Raw genomic sequence first — 11,392 nt, 5'->3', positions numbered from 1 at the left:
CTAGCTCTGAAAGTGAATATGTGAGGAGGCACAATGACAGGGACACAGTGAGTTGGACAGAGTAAGATGGCGAAGTCCACTTTTTACCATTAAGCCCCGACCCTAGGCACATTGTAAAGGCAGCTGTATGGCACACTAATGGACTTAGAATTAGAAAGATCTAGGTTCAAATCTGACCTCAGACACTTACTAGCTCTGTGACCCAGGGCTAGTCTGTTTGCTTCAGTTTCAAAATATGGAGATAATAACAGTACCTATCTCCTGAGATTGTTGTGAGGATAAAATGAGATATTTGAAAAAACACTTTGCAAACCTTAGGGTTTTATAAATGCCAAGAATTATTATTGTTATCATCATCATCATAATCCACCCATTAGTTCACAAGGTCTTACTCCCACCCTCTATTGGCATTAATGTTCAGGTTCACTATAAAATGAATTCTTCCCCTTGTCACCCTCAAACACATCCTCCAGTACAAAGAAGCTTGGATTGAAGGAGTGTGGTATCATGGTAGGTAAGCTGTCAGACCCAAGTGTACTTGGTCTTTGAATACTCCACTGATACAAAGAGCAGGGCAAAGCATTTTTGTCTTTATTGTAGGATTAAGGAAATGAGGAAAGCTATATCATGGAGAATATGGACCCAGAATGAAGAGTCTGCAGTTTAAAGGGGATTTGACATAATTGGGATAATTATGGATCCTTGGGTTCATTCTAGAGTTATCTTGAGTTCATGCAGAGGTCTTTGTGGGGTCCCCAGAGAGATCCAGAATCCAAGTGGTAAATTCTCAGACCTTCTTCCTAAAGTTCTTCCTGGAGAAGCAGAACTTAGAAGTGAAATATCAAGTAGTCAGATGCCAAACCCATTGCCCTGTCCCTTACACTTTCCCTCAAAGTCAAGTCTCAAGAAGAAGGAGAGGCAATGTGATGGAGGGGATCCTGAGGGGGCAGAGATGAGACCAGAGTGAAGCAGAGCCTGAGTGAAGTTGAAGGAGCGTGAATGGATATCCGAGATGAGAGAGAAGAGACTATAGCAGAGAGGAAGCTGAAAGGAAAATGGGGCACAGTGAGTGAGGAGGAAGTCGTGGGGAAATTCTCACAAGTCAGATAGAATTCTGTGAGAAATAAACAACATGTACCTCAAGAGAACTAAGGAGTGGTCTGAGGGACAGAGGAGACTCTAAGGGGACAGAATGGAGACTGAGGAAAAGGGTGAGGCTGAGCTATGACTGGAAGTACAGAGGAGAATCTGCAGAGACAGGAGACCAGGATTAATGGTCTGAGAGAACCTAGAAGGAATGGAAGATAAACCAAAGCTAGACATTTACCTCAGGAGATAAAAGCCATGGCAGTGAAGAGGACATTGATGGCCACAGTCTTCATGAATAGCAGTCTCAGGCCCATCACACTGAGGAGCAGCTTGTTCCCCTGCACAGGTCTTTCTGCAGAGGGCAATGGTCAAAATCAAGGGGAGGTAGACTGGATTCTAAAACCCCACTCTAGGCAATGAAAACATTAACCCTGGCTCACATTTATGTAAGGCTTATTCAATTTGAAAAACAATCTACACAAAATCTCAGGAGGTTTTTACCAAAACACCATGAGATAGGTATTACAGTTATTATTGCCATTTTATCAATGAGAAAAATGGCTCAGAGAGTTTAAGTGACTTGCCCATGGTCACTTAGCTAGTAGGTATCATAGATGAGATTCAAATTTAGATCTTCTGACTCCAACTAGGATGAAGCCATATGTGGCCCCCTAGGTCCTCAAGTGAAGTCCTTTGACTGCATCCAAAGAGAATTAATCCTTTTATTAAGGGGATTTGTTCTGTGAAGTTTGGATTCAGTCAAAGGGCTACACTTGAGGACCTAGAGAGTCACATGTGGTCTCTAGGTCTCAGGTTCCCCACCCCTGAACTAGGTATATCATAGGCATTCCAAGCTGAGCATAACTAATATGGAACTCAGGAACCACCATCCTTCTAATTAGTCAGATTTACAACCTGAGTACCATCTTAATTTCTTTCCCCTCCCTCACCCCATGTATCCAGTCTGTTGTCATGTCTTTTCAGTTCTCTATTTCTTGTCTCCCTTCTATGCATTCATACAGTCCTGGATCAGGGTTCCTTCATTTTTTATCTACATTATGACAGCAGTGTCCTAATTAATCTCTCTGCTTCCAGTCTCTCCCTGTTTCAAATATGTCATCTGCAATTGGCAAAATTATCTTCCTAAAACACAAGTCTAAGCATGTCATTTCCTCAGATCAAGAATCTTCAATGGCTCCCTATTAACTCCAGGATAAACTGCAATCATTTACAATTTGTTTTAATCTACTTTTCCATGTTTAATGCACATTATTTCCCCTTCACACATTCCATGACTTAAACCATCTGTCCTATTTGCTTTTCCCCCAACTTGTATTCTATCTCCCAGCTCCTCTACCCCCACCCACAGTTTGGAATACATTCCCTCATCACCTCCATTCTTAGAATTCCTAACTTCCTTCAAGTTTCAGCTCTTGCATCAATTCAAGCAGGAAGTCTTGCCTCATCCCCTTATTTATTGGAACTCTTTCCCTCCTCAAATAATCATGTGTATACTTATCTGTTCGTATGTTATATCCTCCCTTCTAGTAGAATATAAGCTCAGGGAGGGCAAAGAATGTCTTTCATTTTTTCCCCTGAATCCCTAATGTCTTGCACAAGGTCAACGTTCAATAAATATTTGTTAGATTATTTTGGATTTGATATGAAACTTGAATGAGGAGGAAAAATAAAAAAAAATTGAATGATTCAATCATGGGATGAAAAGTAAATATAACAGTGACAGAAATAGTGATGGAACAACTGAACGAACAAGTTTAAAGGAAACACTAACAAGCTCTGTTTGAAGTAGAATGTCTGCTACAACTGTGGAAGGTGAGGGTATGCAGAGGAGAGAAAGAATGTTTGGAGCAATCAATGTTGGGAATAATTATCAAGAGAGTGAATTATAAAGGAGCATTCAGGCTCAGTTCAGTTTATGGAGAGCATTTTATGTGACCTGGGTAACATTATATACACTTTGAACCCTGAATTATGACACATCCAAACTCTGGAACATCACACACTCCATACCTGGGCTGATGGTTGCTCTGAACTTTGGGCTGTCCTATTATCAAAGTAGGACATATTGACCCAGAAGGACTATAGATTCAGAGAACTTCACTTAGAAAGGACTTGAGTAGCTAACTGCTCCAACCTATGCCTAGAAGGAATTTCCTCTACAGCATATCCCTAACTGGTTTCATCCAGTCTTTGCTGAAAGTGCTTCAATCAGGTGATCCCTTGGCCCCCTCAGATGGCCTTTTCTACTTTTCAATAGTCCAAATAGTCAGAAATATTCTTTGCATGATCAAAGCTAAATTTGTCTCTTGGTAACTTCCAGGCTTTGTCAGTTTCCCCTCTGGTCACTGTTGCATTTTTCTTTCCTATGAGGCTCTCAGGTTCAGTCTCATTAGTTCTATATTTTCACCATGAATGTTTAACTCACCCATGAGATGTTGCTCAGGACATGACAGTTTCTGCTCAGAAGCAATCCCAAAGTCTGGTTCAGTATGATCTGAAACCAGAACACATCCTCAGACACAACTCTGATCCTCAGTGAGTCCAGGACTGGCTTCCCCAGTATACATTCCTCCTGACCTCGATTTCAGAAACTATCTTCCCAGACTAGGGATCCTAGATCCTAGCTGCTCCCCTTCAATCCAAGACCTACTCCCCAGACCAGGATTCCTAGCCCTAGCATCATTACCTCTTTTCCTATGATACTCCTTTCAATTCTAGGACCCACATTCTAATTCCAGGACCCTTTTTCCTAACTTACAACTTTACTTAGCACCCTGTAATACCCCTCCACAGACACACCCTATATTCCTATGCTTGTCCTTCAATGAATCGACAATGTCCCTTCTTAAACTGAAGCATCCCCATCCTTCCCCTCCAATTTGTGTCATCCAGGGGTTAATCATACCTGGCTGGTGGGATACATGTATCACTTTTCCAAGGTGTTTCACTAAGCAGGTTACGGTATCATTCTCACCAACCCTGCCGATCTGGACAGCACTGTAGGTGCCATTGGTCATGGGAATTAGAGTAAGAGACTGGGCTGAGATCAAAGACCCAGGGGAGTCCAGCGACACACTGAGTTCCTTGGGGTAGAAGTTCCTGATCAGGCAGGCCACAGAATCCTGATCCCTCATCATGAACACATTGGGTGATAGGGAGGCTTGAGGTCCTGTAATCAAATGATGGCTTCCTGTCCTCTATCTGGACCTAGCCCAGATATGGGAAGGGCACATATATGACCAACATATAAGTATGAAAAGCAAACTTTACCCCCAAATTTCCTGCCCCCCCTTCACCTAAGCCTGGCTCTATATATGGGGAACAAATTCATGTGACCAAGTAATTATAAAAAAAAACCTCAGCCACATTTCCTGCCCCAAACCCCAGCCTCAGCCTGGTTCCCATGTCCCCAACTCACATGCTTATACAGACCTGCAGACCAGTCTCCTTTCCCCTCCCAGTTTCCCCACTCCTGATTGTCACTGTCATTGATAAGTCTTAGGAGTTCATTGCTGAGTGTCCCAAGTCCATAGGCTTTATGATGTGACCCCAAAGCCCTTTAATGACCTACCACTACCCATCCCCAAGGATTTCAGCTTGGAGTAAGATTGTTAACTGTACATGGTTACAGAATACACTGCAATGAAGAGAAGGGAGATGGGGAACCCTGTTTCTAGTCTAGGCCCAACATTAATTGATTATGTGACCTAACATCTTAGGATTTTCTTAGGACTGGGATATTAGAGGCACTCACCAGGCTCCACAATCACATCTGTCCCATAACCAAAGACCAACTTGTCTGTGTCATCTCCCTTGCCCACCCTCCTTGCACAGTGGTATTGACCAGAATCTCTGAGGTTCAGGCCCTCAATATGTAGAAAAATCCAGCTGCGAGTGTCATCCCTGGATGTGGTGATTCGGTCTTCAGCGGCATCTGCAGAACTACTGTCGAGACTGGTCAACCACAGAGGGGCATGGCCAGGGGCCCAAAGGTACCAGGAAAGTTTGCTTGTCTTGAACTGGAAACCAGAGGTTTGGCATTTGAGTTTGAGGGTCCTTCCAGCATAATGGAGGCCTCCCCCAGATTCCATCAACGCTGTCCAGTCCACTGAATGAATCAGAGATGGGGGTGGTATAAGTAGGGGCAGTCCATCAATGCCTTGTCCTTTGAGACAGAGCTTTAATTCCCCTTAACTCACTAGTACCCCAACCCTAACCCATCTCCCCAACTCCACCTCAGACCTATGGAGGGAAGGATATATGGGACAAATGACCCATGGCAACAGGAAAGGTCAAGTTTGTTGTTGGCATCCAGGGAACCACAGGGGTCAAGGTTGGTCCTGGGATCATAGGAATTGTCCCTGGGTCAGAGGCCTCCCAGATTATCAGAGGTTCTAAGTGCCAAAAGATTTTCAAGGTTGAGGAGATAGAGGTTCATGGGTATGGGGAGACTGACAGGATTGGGGTTTCCTGGAGTGGGTAAGAGAGAGGGTCTATCTGAAAATAGTGTTAATTACAGAAACTCACCACACTCCTCAGGACATAGAATTACTTGAACCATCAACCCACCTCAAAGCTCCCCCATCCCAATATACCTGTAGCTCTTTCAGGATTCAATGGAATGAAATCCCCCGTCAAGCTTTACCCGCCCTTGCACACATTCCCAGAAAACATGAAACTTACATGGCAACACAGTCACTTCTGTTCCAGGACCAAAATCTTCCCAGGAGCTGCTCACATTGACACAGGAAATAACCTAAACCCCTTGTCTCCACAGAACCGTCCTTAGGAAGGATAGAAGAACATGAGGGTGACAGGAAATGAGGTGAGAGACCCTGAAGTTAAGCCAATTAAAACACATCAAAGTCATGAAGCAGAGGGACAGGTCTTCAGGTAAGTGTAAAGGTCCTCAAGATATATATCCTAGATCCACTTCACAGAAAGCCTTCAGGCAGGCTAGAAATATGGAAAAGACTTCCCTTTTGCAAGACCTCAGATAATCCTTCTACATGACTTCTGGGGTGGCTGCATTAATGACTTATTACCCTCAGTCCTTACCATCTCCATTGTGTGAGATTGATTGATCTAACCCTGGGCTTACCCAGGTAACATAGGAAAAGGCTTGAAACAGAAAGTGCCCTGGGATCCATTAAGGGATCTGGTCATAGATGGAACAATAGTCAAGAAGGATTGAAGAACCTCAAGAATCACCTACAGTTGTTCAGAGATAACTAACCTGCTTGTCTCCTCGGGACATTGTCCTGGTGGGTACCTGTTCAATCTAAAGCTGACCAATGTCTCAGGAGGTGGGGGATTGTTGGATATTTGCATTGATATACCTCCCTGGGGAGTTTGGGGAACATTTGAGTCAACTAATCCTCCCAAGGTGTTTGGAAATATTTCAGTGAACCACTGAAGGGAACCTGATGCTCCTGCAAAGCCTCTGCAGATGCTCATGGAGCATTCAGGAAGGATTTTCCAACTTCAGTTCAATTAATTCCAGATCATCAGTTCATGTGATGAAATAATTATCATCTGAAGCTTCATTTTTCTTCTCAAAAAAAGTATGGATACCTTTACTGTGATTCAATGATATTATTTTTGAACATTCTTTTATTAGATTTTCTCTCTCCCTTCTACCCCTTCCCCACATATTAAGAAGACAAGAAATATGATGTAAGTTACACATATGAAGTCATGCAAAACATTTCCATATGTCATGCTAAAAGAAAAGAAAAACAATTTGAAAAGTATACTTCAGTTTGCAAAGTTCATTAGTTCTCTCTCTGGAGGTAGATAACATTTTTCATCATGGGCCCTTTGGAATTATGCAGGATCATCATATTGATCCAAGTACCTAAATCAGGCCTGCACAACATTTGACCCACTGGTCGCTCATGGCCTGCCAAAAGATTTTAGGTGGTACCTGAAAAATGTAGAGGATATAAAAGAAAAGATGTTAACAAATGCTTTGTCCATGCCCCACTTAACAAACCTTCTATTAATCACTATTGTGCCCATCATGTGGCTTGGCAAGTGGGTTGCCACTGTGCACCCTCTCCTGTTTGACACATGACCTATGGCAACCAACCATTGTCAATATGTCTCTAGTCTGAGAGGAGCAAAAGTCATATCTTCTCATTATGTTTTTGTGTGTCACTGGCATTGAACAGGGCCAAAGTGAATCCAGGCACATGCCAACGCATCTGACTCCTTCTCTGAGATGTGTGGCAACAACACGAGGGCTTCTTTCCATCTCTACCTGCAAGGCCACCATCCAAGTGCCTTGTGCTCTATCCAAGGTCAGACTCTCAATTCAGTATCTCTTTTTATATCAGCAGTTGCTGTGAGATTTTTTAGTTCTACCAATAAAGTCTTGGGGCGACTTTGTCAAATTAGCGACAGAAAGAAATGGAAATTTCAAATCAGAATATGTGTTTAATCTGGAGTGGACAAATAGATAATTGTTCACTTACATGAGAGACAAAATATTTTTCCTGTTTTTCCAAGAAATAATTGCCATTTTCAAGGAATTCAATATTTGTCAACATCTAGAATCAAAATATTCTGACTTAAACTAACTGAACACCAAAGAAAAGCAAATTAAAGCATTCAAATTGTTGAAAAATCTCAGTGGGGAATAAGGGTTTTTCAAGAAAGTAAACTCAAAAAATAAGGTGGCTACTAAGGTTAGTTTTCAGATTTCCAAAAAATTGCTGCTGGGAAGTCCTTTACTGAAGGTGACTTCTGAAGGAATGTTTGCTGATTGTAGTTTCTGGATTATGTCTCGATAAAAACAAAAGCTTTTTTGAGAAAAAAAATTAATGATTAATTTTACTTTTGTAAAGTGAGCCACTAAAATTCTATCTACAGCCTGAAGAAGTTTAGCTTCTTTTAATTTGGGGCCCTACCTACTGCCAAGTTGTGCAGGAGCTAAGTACTTCACAGTTGATCATCATTACAATATTGTTATTGTGTGCAATGTTCTCCTGGTCCTGCACACTTCACTTTACATCAGTCCACGTAAGTCTCCCTAGGTTTTTCTAAAACCATTCTGTTTACCATTTCTTCTATCACACGACAGCTTTTTTCCCCCATTCCCCAACTTATGGACACTCAATTTTCAATTTTCACCACCCCAGAAAGAACTGCTAAAATCATTTTCGTTCAAATAGATCCTTTTCCTTTTCTTTAGTCTTTTTGGTCTACAGACCGAGTAGGTCAAATGATATACTCAGTTTTTTAGCTCTTTGGGCATAGTTCCAAATCAGTCACTAGAATTATTGGACCAGTTCACAAGTCTACCAACAATGTATTGGTGTCATTATTTATCCACATCCCCTCCAGCATTTGTCAGTTTCTTCTACATTAACCAATATGATATGTATTAGGTGGTATCTCAGAGATATTTGAATTTACATTTCTCTAACTGGTTGTGATTTAGGGCATTTTTTCATATGACTATAGATAGCTTTGATCTCTTCTTCTGAAATCTGCCTGTTCATTTCCTTTGACTATCAGTTAAGATATGCCTCTTATTTTTATTTTTATAAATTGGACTCAATTCCCCATATCATTAAGAAATGAGGTTTTCATCAGAGAAATATGGTTAATTTTTTTTATATTACTTCATTGTCCATTGTACCTTCTTAGCAAAATGTAGTTTCTCTGATTATCTCTTTTAATAAATTGAACTTTTACTTTTGTGTTTTCTAAGAATATGATTATTACTCCACTCTTTTTTTAACCCCACCTGAAGCATAACAGATACTGCTCCAGCCTCTTGTTTTTAATCCATCTGTGTCTCTCTGTTTCTTTTCTTTTTCTTTAGTATTTTCTTTTTCCTCAGTTAGATGTAAAAGCAATTCTTAACATTCATTTTCCAAGCTTTGAGTTCCAAATTCTCTCACTTCCTCCCTCCCCACGATTAAGAAGTCAAGCAATTCAATATGGGTTATACATGTGTAGTCATGCAAAATATATCCATAATGTCATGTTGTAAAAGAAAACATTGACAAAAAAACTCAAGAAAATAAAGTAAAAAAATGTGCTTCAACCTGTATTCAGACACCATCAGTTCTTTCTCTGAGGTTTGATAACATTTTTCATCATAAATCTTTCAGAATAGTTTTAAATCATTACATTACTGAGAATAGCTAAGTCATTCCCAGCTCACTATCTTACATTATTGTTGTTGCTTTGTGCACAGCAAATTTGGCTTTGCATTACCAATGAAAGTCTTTCCAGGTTTTTCTGAGAATATACCACTCATCATTTCTTATGAAACAATAGTATTACATCACACTACATTCATGTGCCCCAACTTGTTCAGTCATTCTCCATTTCATGAACATTGCCTCAATTTATAATTCTTTGCCACCACAAAAAGCTGCCATAATTATTTTTGTGCATTCGAACCCTGTTCCCTTTTTTATGATCTCTTTGTGATACAGACCTAGTAATGGTATTGCTGGATCAAATTGGTAAAACTGGTGTGCATAGTTTTATATCCTTTGGGCTCCATGATACTTTCTTGAAAGATGATTTCTAGGCTCTTTTTTTTGATCATGTCTTTCAGGTAGTCCTATAATTTTAAATTAACTCTCCTGGATCTGTTTTTCAGGCCAGTTGTTTTTCCAATGAGATATTTCATGTTGTCTTCTATTTTTTTTATGCTTTTGGCTTTATTTTATTGTTTCTATATTTCTCATAAAGTCATTAGCTTCTATTTGCTCCATTCTAATTTTTAAGGAATTATTTTCTTGAGTAATCTTTTGCACCTTACCAATCCTGTTTTTTAAGTCACCCTTCTTCTTTTTCATTTTGCCAGTCCTGTTTTTTAAGTCACCCTTCTTCTCATTAGCTATTTGAACTTCTTTTACCATTTGGTCTAGTCTGTTTCTTAAGGTGTTACTTTTTTCAGTACTTTTTGTGTCTCCTGTACTAAGCTGTTCACTCATTTTTCATGATTTTCTTGAGTCCTCTCATTTCTCTTCCCAATTTTTCCTTTACTTCTCTTACTTGATTTTCAGAATCCTTTTTGAACTCTTCCTTTGTCCAAAACCAATTCATATTTCTCTTGGAGGCTTTAGATCACAATTTCTGAAAGTGAATGATATTGTCCGTTGTAGATGCTAAAAAACCCAGGGGGGATGGTATTAGCCTGAGGTGCAACTGAGGGATGGTGATTAAAAATAGGGGAGCAGTGGAGGGATAAAGACAAAAGGGAAGAAAATTTTGAAAAATCATTCATACCTGATTCATCTATTGTATAACAGAATAAAAGTCATAGTGATTATGCTATTTTTCAAATAAACACACAAAATCCAAATTATAACTGATCAGAGGTCAAGTCTACTAAGAGGTCTTAACAAGCAAATGTTTGCAGATGAGCATGTTGTGCCTTCTCAGGAAGTCCAGCTTGCATCAGCAGGAATATATGTGTGTAAGGATTTGCTTACAATTTGATACTGTATGTTTATATGCCACAATATTGCATCATCTAAATTTCAATGCAAGGAAAAATCCATAAATTTATAATACATTAATAAATTTGATATGCATCATTTTAAAATACATATACATATATGTGTGGGTTCATCCTTTGTTGCCAAAGAAGACCATGCCATCAGAGGAATAATGACATGACTTGCACTTGACTTTGTTGTGAGTAAGGGAGGGCTGTGCAGGTCACCAGCCTCACTTATCCTCCAGAGTCATCTGAATCCAGTGACCAGATATTCATCAGGATGACTGGAGATGACCCAAGATGAGGCAGGGCAATTGGGGTTAAGTGACTTGCCTAAGGTCACACGGTTAGTGAGTGTCAAGTATCTGGGGTGAGATTTGAACTCAGGCCTTTCTGACTTCTGCACTGGTGCTCTCTCCACTGCACCACTAGCTGCCCAATATATACATATATTAATGATAATATAATAATAATATACATATATTAATAATAATAAAATAATAATAATGAATATATATATATATTTTTTAAAGGATGAAAATTTAAAAAAAAACAACTTTAAAGTGATAAAGAAAGTAGATTTGGGCCGGGGGAGCACTGAGTAATTTCTTTAAAAAGGTATTTGGCATTCCCTAATTGATAAATGATCAAAATATGTGAATAGACAATCTTCAGATGTAGAAATTAAAACTATCTATAGTCATAATACAAATGCCCTCAATCACTATAGATTAGAGAAATGCAAATCAAAACTGCTCTGAGGTACTACATCACATCTATCAGATTGGCTAACATGACAAACAGGAAAATAAT

General features: G+C 39.8%; 1 gene segment (V, D, J or C); it reads right to left on the bottom strand.

Annotated features, from left to right (window-relative positions):
- Positions 1 to 574: 574 nt before the first annotated feature.
- On the bottom strand, positions 575 to 5,889 carry LOC140500216 (T cell receptor delta constant-like). The segment is given in 6 exon segments: positions 575 to 812; positions 1,328 to 1,441; positions 3,536 to 3,604; positions 4,016 to 4,279; positions 4,865 to 5,218; positions 5,794 to 5,889. Coding segments are annotated over 4 exon segments (783 nt in total).
- Between the last annotated feature and the right edge of the window lie 5,503 nt (positions 5,890 to 11,392).

Source organism: Notamacropus eugenii, chromosome 4 (genome assembly GCF_028372415.1).
Source record: "Notamacropus eugenii isolate mMacEug1 chromosome 4, mMacEug1.pri_v2, whole genome shotgun sequence".
NCBI classification, from domain to species: Eukaryota; Metazoa; Chordata; class Mammalia; order Diprotodontia; family Macropodidae; genus Notamacropus; species Notamacropus eugenii.
This window is presented reverse-complemented; position numbering and strand designations above follow the sequence as displayed.